Below are 17,339 nucleotides of genomic sequence, written 5' to 3' on the forward strand. Positions count from 1 at the left end.
TATGCAAGTAAAAGTGAAAAAGTATACACTTGTAAATGTACTTAAAGTATAAAAGTAAAAAATAAATAATAAGAAGAGTTTATTTTTAGACTTTCAAAACACTCAAAGACACCTCGCACTCAATTAAAATTGCTTGTAAAATAATAACAAAATAAAAGTAAGAAGTAGCCCTTCTGCAAGTTATCTTGTTCTAACTGCACTCTCACTTACAATATTAATTGTTTCACGTGTTAAAAAATGTGCCCATATTAGCAAAGTGTAAGATGTTTCTCATCCGCTCTCTCCACACACACACACACACACACATATATAAACAAAATATAGTTTTTGTTAGCTACTTTTAGTTACTTCCAGTTCTAGCGAACTATACTAACCCTCGCTCACGACCACGATACAAAACATTGTAACTTGTGCTTCAGTTCTCCTTTCATGAGGCTTCTCTTTGTGTTATAAGTTGTTGCATTTCATTAAATCCTGATCCACAGTTTCTGTTCAGGTGCTCGCAAACTACTGCCAACACATAACTGAGTACACACAGACCTATAGAGAGAAACGTGCCTCGAAAGTGTTACGAGACTGGTGCGGTATTTATGCACAATTTTTCAAGTTCAGCTTCACGAATCAGATAGTTTACTCCTTGAAAAAACGTACAAATGTCTAAAACAGGTAAAATCACTCTCACTTCCTCACTTTTTTTGTTTGTTTGTTTTGCTTTCAAAAGTCAGTGCACATCTGCAGATAGAGGGATCACCGTGGTTGTGCATCACTCTGTCACCCTCTGGAGTGAGTGTATGCCAACTAATCTCTGTATATTTTAAATATAGATATAATCCATGTAATGTGGAATAAGACGTTGATGCTAATCTTACCATTCTCTGGTAATAGCAGGCTAACACTAATGTTAGCTAATGACTAATCCTGAATAATTCACTAAGTCGTAGCAGTTTATTTAAACCATATATTCCCTTACTGGATGTTATTTGTATCCCTACTGTGTAATGCCTTTAGTTGTTAAATCTATGTTTTCTGTTGGAGAGGTGTCTTATTCTGTTTTTTTTTTAAGATAAACGAAATGCCTACTTTAAAAACATACATTAAAAGGAGGAGGAAGAGGAAGCTCAGATGTCCCGGTTTTACACTGGGACATGAAGGCAGCCTACGTTTGTGGATCTGTGCAAAGCTGGCAGTCTGAAATTCTCATAACCAGATGTGGCGATCCGTGCGCACATATTTAAGGTTTTGTAAGGCAGCCAGATGAATGTGAGACATTTACATGTACAGAAAGTTTTTGGAAGAGAAAATCCTCAGATTTCTGAAGCTAAACTCTAATTGCTTTGTAAATGTGTGTGCACTGGATTTGGACCATCTATTTTTTTGTGCAATTTTATGCAAATCATTTGGTTGGATTTTCATGCCTGGCTTCAATCGAGTGGGATTCAAATTACCCCATTTACCTTAAATATGATATTGTTTGGTGTGTTTCTGAAGGAAAAGAAAGCCAATTATGGTGTTAATGTTTTATTAATCTTGTGTAAGCAATATATACACAAATGTCATTATTTTAAGAGCAAACCAACCCTACTTCATTTAACTTAACTAAGTTTAACTTATATTAAAACTGTGTCTACAGCCAAGCACTGTTTTAATGTCTTTATATTTTGATCCAAGCTCATAATAAAAATCTATGACTCTCTCACACAAAAAAAATGCACACAAATCACTGCACACTGGAAATCTTAGTTTACACTTTGTAAGACCTTTCTCTCCATATAGACCCAGTCTTTACTGGTTATTGCCACACTTCTTCCTTTTGACATGTGTTTGAGTGTTGGCTGTAAAATGGAGCCTGTCTTTGTTTCACTTCCCTTTTTTTTTTTTTTACCATAACTTTACCATTCCTCCTCCAACATTATTGTGTTACTGTCTTTCCTCATCTAACGGTGTTGCACCATCAGCTTCTTCTTGATTTCTCCATAATTCTAAATCTGCTGCCACCTGCAGAAACCCGGCTATGGTGCCTGATTTGCAGCAAACTCAGCATGTCTGCTGCTATATCCAGTTGGTCAGATAGGAGACAAACAAAGTAAAAGAAAGAATAAAACACACAAAAATAAATACTTTTTTTTAAAAAAAGCTTTCACCTTCCAGTCGTCCACTTCTTTATGTGGCAGTGTGACCTTGCAACCGGTCACACCAACACACCAACATTTTGCGGCATGAAAACTCACATTTCTATCATTTTTATTTGGAAATGTTCTCATGTTTTAAACTTTCAATACAAAAATTTGACTTGAAAACAGCAGAAAAGCCTTTGATTTTTCAGTTTATGAAAAGAATCCAGACATTAGACATTTTCAACATGACCGCAGTGGAAATAAATGGTTGCAGGAAATCTTGTGAAGCTAATTTGTGAAGTTAAATGGTGAGAAGAAAAAAAAACAGAAGTTAAATGGTGACTGTCCAGTGACGCAGAAGTATCAATTTAAACACAAAACAGCCAACAGATACTTAAAGTAATCTTACGTGGATATAACATCAATTACCCACTTGCTGTCTTCTTGTGAAGCTGATCGGCTTCTATCTCAGATGAGGCAGTGTGTCTAACAATTTTCAGCAAAATCTTGACAAATCTTGAAGTAAAATAGTTTAAAAAATTTTAAAAATTAAAAAAAGAAAAAATATATATATATATTCAACATTATTTGTGCAGCCCCGAGAAATCTCAAGAGTAAGAATTTCTGCATTTCAAGGAGGAGGCCTCGCAGGTGTATCCATACTCACAGCAGTGCAGACCATCTGCACAACACTGGCCCTGAAATCAGTCAAAAGTGTTTGTGTTAGAACAAAACACCAACCTTATTCCAGCAAGAGGTGATGGCATTTCTGGGATTTATGTACAATCCTTACCAGTGGGTAGGGACAGCAGTTCCACTGGCCTGAGGATGCCTGGCAGCAAGACATCCCCCCCTGGCAGTAATGTAGGGAATCACAACGAATGACTTGAGCCTCAGGGGAGCCGACGTGTGTTAGAGCTGGTTCTGGTATCTGCAAAACGGGAAGGACAAGCTAACTATTAGCCTGTTCCTCTTATCCAAAAATGAGTCCATTCATCAATTCTCTTAAATGGGGGATAAAGTCTATCTGAGCTGTCACTCAATGTACACTTTGTATGTAGGGATGGGAATTGATACAAATTTATTATACATCGTAGCATATCAAAGACATTACATTTGCGAAAACTGACTGCATGCTGTGGGTCAAATGTTTGCAGGTGCTTGCAAAGTTGCTTCAGCAGCACGATGCAGTTGTTTCTGTCCTGTATGCACTTTGCACCTTACCATTGCAATCTTGTCCTTTTAAGCAATAAAAATCAAAGTAATATCCACGTCCAAGACTGTGCCACTGTTGTCCTCCTCTGACAAGAGGAACCGATAAACAGAGTGTGCAAGCAGACTAACAACTCCAAGGAACTGAACTTTTTCTGTGTGTATGTGAGCGTGTGTGTGATTTTATCTAAAAGTCCTTAAAAAAACTGGTTTCTTTTTGTATTTAATTAATCAAGTTAAACCAGGATTTTTTTTTACTTTACTTGGCCATCTAAGGAGCAGCAGTATTTCTGAAACCCACGAGGAAAACTACACAGAGCTAAAGGATGCAAAGTTGCAAAAATCAGCAGCTGTCCAGGTATGCTCTCATCGTGGTGAGAAACAGCTGATGCACGTGCACTTCTTTTCTTGTCACATATAAAATGATTACAGCAGTCTTGCAATATAAGTGAGCAAACCCACAGCTGTCATCACATTCATGTGACTGGTGAACTCATGTGATCCCGCGTTATTGCTTTATTTATTAACTCCTTGATTCTTTGTGTAACATCGCTTCTTTTCAACAAAGTGAGGAGTTAAAGCGACAGGCAGCCTTTAAATGTTGTAAGCGCAGTGTGTCCTACCTCGTTCATGCTCTCTTTGTCCTCTGACATAGGGATGACAAAGGCAGGTACTGAAGGCAGCGCTGGCTTATAGAGGAAAGGGTATGTGAGTTTCTGTGCAGCGTCCTTCTTCACCATGGGAATGCTCAGCCACGGCTGGTCCAGTTTCTCACACAGCTGTGTCACCAGGTTACAGCGATACCCTGACGGACAGCAGTGGGCCATGTCTGCGCAGCACACTGCCTGCAGAGTGAATAAGACTTATTTCCAATCTGACTTCCAAAACCAACAACAAGCAAAACAATAAATAAAAAAACAAAACAAAGCAACAACACTAATGGAAAGTTATATTTGTGTGAATATAGACTTACTTTTGGATACTGACAGCAGCCATATCCATACTCAGTCTTGCAGCAGGTAGAGATGTCTGAGCAAGTACTCCCATCAGGACACGTGATAGAGCAAGAAGCAAATCCCCACACAAACACCCCGACTGACAACCACAGAGTGAGCCTCGACATCTGGAGGGAAGAGCATCACAGTGACTTTTTCCTTTTCCCTTTAATTCTTTTCAACTGACATCAAGGTGATATTAAAAAGTAGATAAAGTGCATATTTCTTCGCAGCTTACAAGTCAGACTTTTTGATCATATGTACTCCTGTACCTACAGTTTCACGTTCGCTTCTTTGAAAACTTCTTGCTCTCAAATTAAACTTACAAAAGAGGATATTAAACCAATAAATTGCCCATAAAAGATTTTAAAATCAAATCTTTGAGTCACAAACCTTCAGATAGGGAAGAGATTCAACAGTTTCCTGTCATATATTTCGCACTTCCACTTCGCACTGAAACTTGCATGGCTTTTTATAGTGCAGGTAAGACCCGCCCACTGAGGAGCAGCTGAGAGCTTGACTTCACATCACAGCACTTCTGTCCTGTGACAGTCATATAGCAGTTTTTAAGGTTTCTGGAACTACTGTAGCTCACGCCCACAGATAAAGCTTCTATTTTTAAAGGGAAATGCATTGTTTACTGGGAAACTTAAAGATTAAACAAGGCTTTATGAGCACACATTAACCTTTCATACCTCACACTGTTTTGATCACAAGACCTGCCTGTGAAGTCTCACTGAGACACAGTGCTGTCACTGTGATGAGTGGGTAAATGTTCTCAAACTTTTATTTGGCCTTTACGCTCACAGTTGGTGAAAGCTTTATTTTTTTTATTATTATTGAAATCACCTAAACTACGAAATGCCAGCACATCTTTGCTCAAAGGAAACCAATACCCCCACCCCCACCCCCACATTAATTCTCAGTTCCCACTTTTATACGTTAGGGAAATTACTGCATGCCAATCCATGGCTAAACGTGTTCTACTCTGCATTTTTCTATCCAGGTATGCTTTTACTGCACTGGCAGCGCATTTGGGATCATTGTCATGATAAAAAATGAAGCTGTTGCCAACCAGATGGTATTTGCATGGTGGTCCAAACTCTGAAAGAACTTTGTTTTCATAATGCCATCAATTTTGACAATATATCTCAGCCACTTGCTAAAATGGCCCCAACCGTGACAGAGCCTCCAGCGATCACTCTCCTGCATTTATAGATGGCAATTTGAAGCTAAATTTTCAAAGTTCATAAGACCTGTTGCCACTGATTTTCTGTCCTGTTCTTGTGTAACTTGACATTCCCCAGCCTTTTCTCCTTGTTTCCTTTACTTAGGAATGGCCTTTTAACAGCCACCGTCCCTCTGAGACCATTTCTGATGATCTACCTGCTGTTCACTGAAGCTGAAGGGCCCGATGCACCTCCTAGGTCTTTTCCCCCCCTTTCTTAAGGATATGACTTTCAGATGGTGTTCATCTCCTGTGGAACCACTTTGTTGGTATAAAAAAAAGAATTTTATTTCTGTCAGTGTTATCTTTGCCATTTTTCATAATAGATAAGCCTAGATACAATTTAAAACTGGTTCTTTGCCAAGTTGTGTGTAGACACAAATAGGTTCATCCCTCAGGTTGTAAGGTGCTGTTTTTATGCTTGAATCATTCACAGGTCAGAGTTAAGTGGCTTAACAAACAAAAAAAAATCCTCTAAAAATGTCAGGTAGAAGCACTGGGCTGAAAGTGAGTGAAAGCCTTTCAGAAAGCCTGCAGAACTGTTGCTTGAGACCACTTGAAAAAATACGAGTCTGGCTCCTTAGAGACAAAATATGGAAAAATGAAGCTCATAACACTTTCCACAATGGTGTCACACTTTCGGCTCCTGTGGTTTCATCGGTGAGGCATCTCATTCATTTCGAGGTATGACAGATTCAAACACAAAGTCAGACTCATGGTTCAGTAACAGGCATTTAAAGTCTTAGTGAGGCTTACATATTTGTGTTTCTTTTTCCGGTTTCAGAAACAGAATGGAGAACTGGGTCCAGCAACCTGGAGACCTGCAAACAACACTTTCTGGCCTCAGTGTTGTAACTACATAACAGCAGCAAAGGTTAAAACAATACTTTATTATTGAACTCCATTGTTTGTACAACTACACTGCAGTGTAACAACTCATCTAACAAAAACAATTATCCCTTGTATTACTGTATGACTGTGCAGCTCATTTCTTACAACAATGGCCAACTTCAATATGAAGCTGGCGAGACATCTGGTCATCACGTCTACATGCATCACGCAGGCACTAGCATCAACAGCCTCGTGTAGCAATGAAAGATGTCAGGTATGAAGCACAGAGGCTAACTCCTAGAGGGCTAGCGTTCTGAAGTGGGGAGTGCCAGGCACACTCAAATCTCCAGAAAGAGATTTTGGGGGGGGGGGGGGGGGGGGGGGGGGGGAGTTCAGTCCTGTCTTTGAGTGAACTTCAGACCAATAATGCAGAAAAATCATGGTGGTAAAACAAAACAAAAAAGATATGCACTATTTGTTTCCACTTAGAGGGACCAGCACTTTCTTCCCAATTTTCACTTCACACATAGAAGCCGAGCATTTAGGCCTGCTGCTTCCCCTGTATAGGTGGAAATCCCCAAAAATTGGATGCGAGTAGTTTTTGGTAGTCAAAGGCAAACATGACTCTACTTTTGAGCTGTCAGAAAAATGGAAGACGTGTTTTCAGTCGAGGTCCGAGTCCGACTGAGACGCCGTCTTCTTTTTCTTTTTTCTGCCATGTTTTTTGTGCTTCCTTTTCCTCTTCTTCTTGGATTTATCCTGGAAAAAAAAAACTTCTGCATTTTAGCGACTGATTCGTCTTTTGAACGATGTACAAAGATCTACTGCTCCGCCCACAAAATCTTGTTTGCGGACTGTCTTGAAATAGGAAATGAAGTAAAATGTCTCACTGTGAATTTCTCCTTTTCCTCGCTGCTTCTCTTTTTTTTCTTGGCTTCAACCTGCAGGAGTAGAAAGTTGAAAGGTGACGAAGAATTTAAAAAAAGAAAGGAAAAACAATTCCCCTAATATTTCACAATAGTGGAAATTTTGCAACAGCTGTAACAGCTGTGTGGTCAATCCAGGATTAAAGAAGTTGTCAAACATAAGTCTTCATGACTCCTTTATCCCTCTTCTGAATTATTAAATACAATACATGCAGTACAGATCACTGGTTAGTTAAAGATGGGCATGTGACCCAGTTTGAGATTATGATTTATTTATTTATTTTATTTATTGCATCTTGTGTTTTGTAATTTGAATATATTTATTTACTTATTTAAATTCTTAAGGCTGTTTTACTCCTATGTTCAGCAGTTGCTATTTTTAAAAGTGCTTTATAAATGAAGCTGGCTTGGCTAAGAACACCATTTAATCGGATAAAGAAACTTGACACAAAGATTGACTTCCCCCTACAGTAAAGAGACACGAGAGCTTGAACATCTGGTTGCATAAACATTTTAGGAAAAATGAAACCGATTTGACTTTTGTTCTGTATCGCTACTGTATCCAAGTACGAGGTTTAAAGAGGGACACCAGCGAACGGCCTCAATCTGACAGGGCTGAAATGTAAAAGGCTCCATTGAATAACATGAAAAATGGTTCAGTTTGACTGCTTGAATGATTAAAGTAACTAAGGCTTTGTCCAGATAACTATCAGAATGAAAAGGTAACAATTCAAGACATAAATCAAAGTGGTTCGTATTTCTATCCGATGTCTACATGTGCATCTCAGGGTGAATGCTTAAATAAGAAAATAACATCTAAATAAATAGTGCTCAAAAAGTCAGCAGACAGAAACAAACATGTGATTTATTCAAGTATTTTGGTTGGAGGCTTCTTTTATGTGCAAAACAGGAGGATCACTAATGAGTAACCGACCCCTTTGTGATTACAACAGAAGCCCTCTGAAAAACTCAGGTGACATCTGGACCAGAGCCACTACAGGTTTGTATTTGCCAATTAGCTTTTTATTTTTATAAGATTATTTCTGTTAGTTTCAATTTTTCCCCTAAGACATCTAGTTTTCTGATTTTATTTTACCAAAACATTTTTTCTGATCTAATTTTAAGTTCAGTTTTAATCAGCTATAAAAAGCCTTGGTCTGCACAAACAATCCGTTCGTGTGCAAACAGCAGTGAAGACAGACTGCCATAAATATCTGACCTGAGAATAAGATCGACTCAGCTCTGACCAAAAAAAAAAAAAATTATCAGGGGAGCAATTACAGTGAGGAGCTATTACATTTAAAAGCCGAGAGGACCAAATAAGCAAAAGAGGAACAAAGGATGAACAAAGAGTAACGCTCAACTACTTCAAGTCTATTTGTTAAGTGAGGCGATGGATACATTAGCAATAAAAAAATAATGACTGCAGAAATGTGTGATAGAGACAGAAATAATACTTACTGCCTCATCATCATCAGAGTCAGCAGACGACTCTGATGATGAGCCTTTATAACTTCTCTCAGCCTTCCTCTTTCCTCTACGGCTCTTTTCATCCTGATGGACACAAGATTTATTTATTTAAGTTGTTTCGGGAGGAAAAAAGCCAGAGGAATGCATTTTAAATCAAGTGTCACCATCAAAATGACAGATAAGTGAATAACGGAATAAAAGTAAATTACCTTATCTCTGTCACCTTCTTCCTTTATTCTTTTCCTTTTCTTCTTGGAAAAAGAAAAAAAGGACAAAAAATTACCACCACAGTCCATTTCTATAAAACTGCAATGAATCGACTACAACTACATGCAGCATTAGAAAGAAAAACCTTGCTTTCAGCATCTGACTCATCCTCTGAGCTGTCCGATGCTCTTCTGGATGACGACTTCTTTCTCTTCCGCTTCTTCTTTACAGTCTTCTTTTCATCCTGCACGTGCAAACAAAAACTGCAATCAGGGTTTTACTGTATGTGAAGTAAAGCAGGAATCCTTCTAAGATCCATTAAAGTCTTTATAAATCTGATCTCTCTATAATGTACAGTTTTTTTCTTGTTTTTTTTTTTTTTTTTTTACTTTTGGGGGCTTTTTACCTTTCTATTAAGGTGAGAGAAGGCAGGGAAAAGACATACAGCATATGAAGTCAACAGCCTTGTGGCACACGGGTTGACTGCTCAAGCCAAAAAACTTGCATCGCGAGTTAGTTTTGATAGTAAACTGTCATCCAGCAGACTCCAGAAATGTCCCAACCCAAACCCGTTTAATGCTACATGCTGTGCAGCTGTATTGTGTTACACTAGATTAGGTTCAAATAAAGCACATGAGATTAGGGCTGCACAATTAATCATTAGAAAATCGCGATCTCAATTCATACTTATGTGCGATCTCATTTCCAAATGACAACGGTTTAAAAAATAAAAAAAAAATTTTAAAAAAGGAAGAAGGAAAAAAAAAAAGATGACAATTGTACCGCATTTTGATCCGGGACACAATCTGCATGAAAACAAGCGCTTACTCTTCCTGCTCAACAAATGACAAGGGCGGAGCCTTATACCACGTGATACAGAAGCCAGCTGGCAGGGAAAAAACAACGGAGAGCATGTGAGAGATGATGAAGCTGCAAAGGCCAAGAAAGTGACAGGAGAAAATCCGTCCCGGTCAACCACCCCAAACAACAATAACAGGAAGCTTATACAGCGCTTCCCTATACCCGTCGAACTCCCGCAGGCACAAAGAAATTACGGAGGCTATTACTTATCACCTGGCTAAATATATGGCTCCCATCAACACTGAGCAAAACAAGGGATTTAGGAAAATGATCAACACCCTAGACAAACGCTACACAGTGCCGTCACGTAACTACTTTTCAAATGTTGCACTACCTGCTCTATACACACAGTGTCGAGCAACGGTGGAGGCGGAATTACAAGCAGTACAACATTTTGCAGCAACGACAAAATGTGAGACATTTGTTGTTTTTATGTTCAGTCTCAACTGTTACGAAGTTGATGTGCAGTTAATAAGTGCAATAAATATTTATATTGGAAAAGAAAATCGTGAGAGAATCGTGATCTAAGCAAAAATAAATAAATCGTGATTCTCATTTTATGCAAAATCGTGCAGCCCTACATGAGATGTAAAATGAATCGTAAAAGGACCTTACCTCGTCATCTGACTCTGAGGAGGAGCTGCTGGAGGAATCAGAACTCGATGAGGAGGAGGAAGATGAAGAATGCTTGACCAAAACACAGTGGAAGCAGGGTTCATTAGATATGAGGTTATTCGATTGTTTGAAAAAACAAACTGCATTTACAGGCTTGAATAAGAGACGAGTTTAGAAAACATGCACTCTGTGTGTATGTATCAGTAACACGGCACAGCTGTTAATCAAAATACTGGAGGTCTCTCCTCACCCTGCTGGATTTCTTCTTCTCCTTCTTCTTTTTCTAAACACAAATGCCAAGCAAACGAAGCACAGAGAAACAAAAAGTGAGTAAAGGTGAGAAATAAAAATAATACTTCATGAATCTGATACAGGATTCATATCATACCTCTTTTTTGTCTTTCTTCTCCTCCTTGTCCTTTTCACTTCCGCCTAACATTTTCTCTCTGTTTTTGGCGAGTTCTTTCCTCCATCTCTTAAAAAGCAAGAAACAATGTTACCAAAATAGTATGTGGTGTTTATCCGGTAACTGTTTCAATAAGGTGCAATATTTTCATCTAATATGAATTACAATGTGGCTACAGTGAGAAACAGTGATGACGCTTCAGATGCTGTACACAATAAAATAAATAAAAAAAACCTCTCAAGCTCTCACAGTACGGGCATGTTTCCATTGCAAACACAGATTTCCCCTAAGAAGGTAAAATATGTGCTCCGAGTCCATTGTATCAAACATTCTCACACTTGTACATAAACAGCCAATTAATAATAACCAACTAACCAAACAAACACATCTTTGGACTGTGGGAGGAAGCCAGAGTACCAGGAGGCACAGAAAGGCTCCAGCTGAACAGGATGTTTGAACAAGTGCACCCCTGTGCCACCCACAAATTAAATAACTTTAAGATTTCATTTGTCTTTTTAACTTATAGACAAGTAAGGCCGCCATGGAGTATTAAAAGTAAGCTAACTCCAGAGGAAAACTGTTGATTAACAGCCCAGTTCATGCCTGTTCAAATACTCTGTATATAATGCAAACGTACCTCGTTCATTTTGTCCTCAAAGTCAGCCAGGGCTCGAGAGCCCTTTTTCTTCTTCTCCAGCTGTTCCTTTAGCTCCTCCCTGATAAACACAATAAATAATTTTTTAAAAACGGATTTAATTCCAAAAGTGTCACCTTTTGGGAAAGACTGAATTATTCTAGTTAAAGGTGAGGTTAGTATTCTTATTTAGGAATCACTAATAGCTTTATTTACTTAATACTGTTCATACGCTTTAGAGTTTTGAATTTATTATAACCCCTTAACAAAGATTGTGCTGCCAGATATGTGCACCTTGACTCCTTTGGCTCTTTAATAGTACACCAAAAATGTTCTTGTGGTGATGATAAAGTGAGGACACCACTTTACACCACTAAGCTGCAAATCTGCCCTTTACTTACCATGTTGGTCGAGGTCTGCTTAAATAATCCTGAATGGTTGGCCCAGAGCCCTGTACCGGCCCCCTGGCTCGTGCAGCAGCAATGGGGTTAATGTAAGCCTGAAACACAGACAAAAGCATTCATTTCCATCCTTCTAATAGAGGGACACTTAAAATATGGCATAATGCATTGCAATTCACCAGTACTACATGCTGGATCGCTAAAATAGCTGTGAAACAGGGCAAACAGAGCCTGGGCATGGGGTTTACAGCAGGACTCTGCTACTGTGCAAGATTTATGTGTACCTGGAGCCTCCCCGAGGCTATAATATCATTGGCTAACATTAAAGGGGGAGACACTTGGAAAACGCTCAAAAGTAACACCAACATTAACATTAGCAGGCACAGCGCATTTAAACAACATTTAAAACAGGGACTGGAGTACACAAATTACAGTAGTAATCAGTAAACAAGTAGTTGCTGTATTTTCTGCCAATCAACGACGGTCAAGGCAGTTCGCCTAAAAACCTGAACTACTCCCAAATTTAGGATTACCTTCTGATGCACTAAGCTAACGTTAGCTTTGCGTCGATCAAGCTGTTTGAAAGCCTAAAGATTAAAGAAACCAATCTACACTGTTGCATTTCCAAGCTAAGTGTGTATATGCGCGGCTAAACTAACCACCGTACACAGCAGGCCTAGCATCACAATACCTAGTGGACACGTACGTAAGCTAACCAATGCTAACTGCAGCGCTAGCCCGTTTATTTTTATCTTGTTTACTAAATGTCACGCGGTATATATGCAAATAATTTTAATCAAATTATGCGGCACCACTCACCACTCGATTGTCTCTCTTGCCCATGTCGAGTCAGCAATGGGGAACAATATCCAAAAGAAAGAACAACCATTTGTGTCACCTTGCTAACATTTACGTAGCCACTTCGAGTTGATAAAAGCTCGACTGATTCTTCTTCTTCGGCTGCACAATAGGCGGCTGCCGTCGCAAATACTACACTACTGCCCCCTTCTGGAAAAGAGTAGGATTTTGTGTCAGAATCCAAGTAGTGTTGTGCGACATTGCGAAATAAGCCAGAAATTAATGCTATTACTAATACTTTTATTTTACTTCTTCTTCTGGCCGCTCCGTTTAGAGGTCACCATAGCTGATCCTCTTTCCCCCATCTCACCCTATCGCAAGCATCCTCCTCTGTCACACCAACTCTCTGCATGTCTTCCTTTTTTCTTCTTGCCTTGCAGCTCCATCTTCAACATCCTTTGTCCACTATATCCACTATGCCTCTACTGTACAGGTCCAAACCATCTCAGCCTCGCCTCTCTAACTCTAACTGCTGAACCTGAGCTGTCCGTCTGATATACTAATTTCTAATCATGTCCACTCTGCTCACTACCAGGTTGACATCTTCATCTCCACCTCCCGTCTTTTTGTCACTCATACATCATAGCAGGTTTCATTATCATCTTGTAAACCTTCTCTTTACTCTTGAGGTTATTCTTCTGTCACAAATGATCCCTACGACAATCTCCTCCCTGCCTAACCCCTTTTTCGCCTCTCTTGTGCACTGCCTGTTGCTTCGCATGGTTGACCCCAGGCATTTAAACTCATCTACCCTCACTATCTCTGCTCTTTGCTGTTTCACTGTTACACCTGTTTCCCTCTCATTCATACACATTGTGAGAAAGTATTAAAGCAGGTGGCATGTTTCAGTTCCCCTATGATATGCAGAGATAAGGAGTAGGTTGTAAAGAAGAATAGAAAGCAGGAAACTACAAAGGAACAGTTGGGGAGTGTACCTTTCTATGTGAACGTTAGGGGGTGTGGCCTTGAATGTCATTGATAAGGAAACAACGTATTCTTTGTATGACTCGGTTTGCTGACTGTAGTGGGCGTAGGGTGGGCTCACCTGTAACCCCCGTGTCTAATCATGTGATTTAAAGGTTGCAAGATGCTTGTGGGACTACTAGATAAATATAGGGCAAGTCCCTTAAGGGAGCGCCCAGAGCCTTTATAATGAACAGATTGAGGAATTGCTCCTCAGATCCACTTGGTGCTTGCTGTGGCTGCTGTGGCTGCATCTGACTCTTCTTCTCCAGCTGGGATATCAAACAGATCGGTGAGGTCGAGAAGTGAACCTGAACATGTATTCTGTTGTTTCAGTACTTTCTCTAGTCCCACAAAGTCCGTGCATTTCCTGACCTTCTCCATCAGCACTGAAAGCAAACAGATTCGTAGCGCTCTTTCTCAGCATGAAGCCACACTCCTGCTCACTAATCGCCTCTTTCCCATTTCTTCATGTATGCCTCACGAGCATTATCCCTCTGTATTTACTCCAACCCTGATAAATAAGTCCAAACAACATTAATAAAAAGCTGCTTTTTATTCAGCTGGTGCAACATAATAATAAGACACCGATGCATTCATACACAAGTATAATGCCAATCTGAGTGATGGATGAAGCGACGTTCAAAAATAGTGACACTGCTTAGAGTTCAGCAGTGGAGTTCAGTTGTTATGAGACTGAAGAGCATTACAGATCGGTTAAATCATAAGAAAGCACACAGTGACTGTATTAACTGTAATGAGATTAAAGCAGTCAATATTTTAAATGTAAACCTCCGTGTCTAACGCATTTGTAGCTTTCATTGCATTGTAGATGCCACTTACACCAGAAATGAGTCGTTATCAAATAGAAAAAAAAAAAGAATAAATCACACAGTGTTAAGCAGACATGTATTTCTGTCATGTTTGCCACCTGGCCATTAGTTTGTGGCAAGAACAGTTTATACAGGCAGTTATCTTCAGACAGTAAGAACTACAGTAACATATATTTGATAAATAGTAAAGACAGTAGATTGTGATCAATGATACGATCCTTAGACAGCTTGACAGAGAACCTGAAGAAGTTGTATTGTAGTCATTCAGTAACCCAGAGATGTGCAAACTGTGCCCGAAAGGTTTCGGACGTCCGTGGAGAGAACCTGAGAAAGTCAGAGATCGAGTCTGTGTGTGTCTGTGTCTGTGTGCTAAAAGCACTACCTGTTACGAAACCCAAAAACAAAAACCAGTGTTACAAAGTTACTGTTCTGCAAGAACTACTAAATACAAAAATACAACTCTGGAAAAACTTGCTTTTACCTCGCGGGTCAAAACTTAACTTGGATAGAACGGCACGCCAAGGTAAAATAAAGCAGAAACTGTACACAAAATATTGTGCATCACATCGTCATCAAAACTACTGGAAAATCCGTAGTAGTTCTCAACACATGGTAAAAGAAATCCATCGGAACAACCCACCCCACGCAAATAAAACAGAAAACAAAGAAACACCTCTTGCCATGCAACATTCTGCAGACCCTCGCTACTCTACGTCTATCCGTTTTAACGACATGTCTATGTGCTGACAAACGCACATATCAAAAGGTTTCTATTGTTACAGCTTGTACTTTAGAACTAGCACAATTTACTGTACAGTACCAATGCTTTTCCTTTATACATTCCTTACAACGTCAAACTATTCTTACACGGACTCTACAATCCTTTAACGAGTTGGCATCACTGGTGTAAGAACACTGTATACCCCAGCATTAAAAAAAATTAAAAAAAAAAATCAAGTTACAAGTATATAAGACTCGTCAATAAAATTAAAATTAAATACAGAATATTAGTGACACAAAAGTGTGCCAAAAATTCTACCATGTTGAATGAATAGTGCTTGTGGGTCTCTCTTTGACACTTCCTGCAGATCTGTCTGTGCATTACGGTATGATTTGGAAAGAAATAATTGGATTTCACAATAATTATAAAACAAAGAGTTCACGATGGTACAGCTAAAAGTCATTAAAAAGTCAAAGTCTATGTAAGTGGTAGGAACAACTCCAAGATGTCTCATTGTCTCAGCACCGATATCAGCCCCGTTACGAGTTCCTCAATGTGTGCAGAAACCATTAGAATCCCGCTACTGGTCTGCAGTTACTCTACACTTCCACAAGGTGGCACCATTATTATAGGTAAAACTGGAATGATAATGGACATGGCAGTGGGTGGCTGGTTTGTGATGCCTAACAATGTCTGAGTGAGTACACGGGTACATGAGCGTGCTTATGTCAGCGGCAGTGGGGACAATAAATGTGCGTGTGAAACGTTCGTCTTCTCACTGCACACACCAGCAGTAAGCAAGCTATTTATAAAAACAAACAAACAAGACAACAAAAATAAAGAGGCAGGTGAGATCCATCCAGGCTCTGGTCTGGTCCTCTATCTCTCTCTCCTGCAGTCCAGAGTCTTTTTTTTTTTTTTCCATTGATAAGGATAAACACTGGGCATAAGGAGGTTTCCGCTCTTCGGACTCTACAGTCTCAACTCCAAATCCATATGAGGATTGGGTCACTTTGCATTGTTACACAACATTTCACATCCTGAAAGCAGCATTTACAATCCATCAGTTCGTGGAAGGATGACAGCTTGTGTGTGCAGGGTTCTGGGGGGCATTTGGTGCCATCCGTTTGACGCCATCTTCACCCGCTCCCTGCTCCCCAGAGCGTTTTATACGCCCCAGGGGGAAAGTATTTGCCCACTGCAGTCTGTTTTAGGCTTCGTTTTATATGTAACGTAAAACCAACATTAATGATGCTTTTTTTGACACTGATTATCAGAAAAAAAGCCATAAAGACAGAACATTTAACGAAGCTACCTATTAAGGAGTGCGAATGTTACCGCTCTAAACCGTGTCACACTTTGCATCAGCTCATACAACTCATTGCTTATCAGGTTTCTGGTATCAAGGGTCTCTACCTTTCAAAATAAAGTATCTCCAGGTGACTGCTGTTGTGATTTGGCCTTTATCTTTCCGGAATAAATAAAACTGAATTGAACTAATGTGGCTGAGCGCTGCTGATGGAGACCCAGATGTGCTGTTGTTTAGTTAAGATCACGCCTGCAGGGCCCAACAGCTGGAAAATCTCATTACTTGTCAGCCTGTATTTGGCACTTAGGGCAAACATTAAAACACAGCTCGGCAATCGCCCTCAATTAAAGCTTTCTGACCAATAACTAAGTGCTATAGGTTGGTGGTGACGCATCTTTGCAGGAGGCCACTGAGGCCTTGAGGAGAGAGATCAATGAAGCAAAGGATAGATTTTGAAATTCACAATGTAAACCTCATCACAGTGTGGCGTCATCATGATGGAGAAAAGCTGCAGTACTCAAACACTGATGCCTTTTCTGGACTCTGAAATATTTTCTTGAGATGGTGAGCTCTCCTGTAACCAGCTGTTTTGTTTTTACTTGATTTGAGTGGATTTGTTGAAAGGGAAACCTTTTTTTGGTAATCAGTGCCAAAAAAAACTTTAATGTACTTTGATTTAACGCTGAAATAAAACATGACAAACTTTTTAGGAACGGTACGGTAAATACTACTTATAGCCAGGGGAACGTGGGGGG

General features: G+C 39.6%; 2 protein-coding genes across 4 annotated transcripts; both read right to left on the reverse strand.

Annotated features, from left to right (window-relative positions):
• Positions 1-2,227: 2,227 nt before the first annotated feature.
• LOC147304173 (progranulin-like) lies at positions 2,228-6,751 on the reverse strand. 2 transcript variants are annotated; one of them, XM_086281304.1, is made up of 5 exons: positions 6,306-6,751; positions 4,300-4,449; positions 3,950-4,171; positions 2,908-3,045; positions 2,228-2,812 (listed from the first exon to the last, which is right to left on the reverse strand). In XM_086281304.1, the coding sequence occupies exons 2-5, from the start codon at positions 4,447-4,449 to the stop codon at positions 2,723-2,725; spliced, it is 600 nt and encodes a 199-aa protein (XP_086137430.1). In that variant the 5' UTR covers positions 6,306-6,751; the 3' UTR covers positions 2,228-2,722. The 2 variants fall into 2 exon arrangements, with proteins under 2 accessions (XP_086137430.1, XP_086137429.1); XM_086281303.1 differs by having other exon boundaries at positions 2,231-2,812; positions 4,715-6,751.
• fam133b (family with sequence similarity 133 member B) lies at positions 6,748-12,877 on the reverse strand. 2 transcript variants are annotated; one of them, XM_086281299.1, is made up of 11 exons: positions 12,720-12,877; positions 11,901-11,998; positions 11,503-11,581; positions 10,848-10,934; positions 10,710-10,742; positions 10,460-10,531; positions 9,129-9,227; positions 8,986-9,024; positions 8,768-8,860; positions 7,271-7,321; positions 6,748-7,139 (listed from the first exon to the last, which is right to left on the reverse strand). In XM_086281299.1, exons 1-11 carry the CDS (start codon positions 12,741-12,743, stop codon positions 7,044-7,046), a joined length of 771 nt encoding a protein of 256 aa, XP_086137425.1. In that variant the 5' UTR covers positions 12,744-12,877; the 3' UTR covers positions 6,748-7,043. The 2 variants fall into 2 exon arrangements, with proteins under 2 accessions (XP_086137425.1, XP_086137424.1); XM_086281298.1 differs by having other exon boundaries at positions 8,986-9,027.
• Between the last annotated feature and the right edge of the window lie 4,462 nt (positions 12,878-17,339).

This window comes from Aulonocara sp. 'chitande type north' Nkhata Bay, linkage group LG22 (assembly GCF_057382095.1).
Source record: "Aulonocara sp. 'chitande type north' Nkhata Bay isolate Kocher_YH1m ecotype deep benthic linkage group LG22, A_spYH_male_GT1.1, whole genome shotgun sequence".
Lineage (NCBI taxonomy): Eukaryota > Metazoa > Chordata > Actinopteri > Cichliformes > Cichlidae > Aulonocara > Aulonocara sp. 'chitande type north' Nkhata Bay.

What these genes read in the sequence shown, in the direction of transcription:
- fam133b (XM_086281298.1), bottom strand. Translation starts at nt 12,743, where the DNA reads ATGGGCAAGAGAGACAATCGAGTG. An exon ending in AGAAGAAGAAATCCAGCAGG is followed by an intron (nt 10,532 to 10,709) that starts GTGAGGAGAGAC and finishes GTTTTGGTCAAG; the next exon opens with CATTCTTCATCTTCCTCCTC. An exon ending in AGGAAAAGGAGAAATTCACA is followed by an intron (nt 7,140 to 7,270) that starts GTGAGACATTTT and finishes TTTTTTTTCCAG; the next exon opens with GATAAATCCAAGAAGAAGAG.
- LOC147304173 (XM_086281304.1), bottom strand. Translation starts at nt 4,449, where the DNA reads ATGTCGAGGCTCACTCTGTGGTTGTCAGTCGGGGTGTTTGTGTGGGGA. An exon ending in GCTGCTGTCAGTATCCAAAA is followed by an intron (nt 4,172 to 4,299) that starts GTAAGTCTATAT and finishes TTCACTCTGCAG; the next exon opens with GCAGTGTGCTGCGCAGACAT. An exon ending in ACAAAGAGAGCATGAACGAG is followed by an intron (nt 3,046 to 3,949) that starts GTAGGACACACT and finishes CCCGTTTTGCAG; the next exon opens with ATACCAGAACCAGCTCTAAC.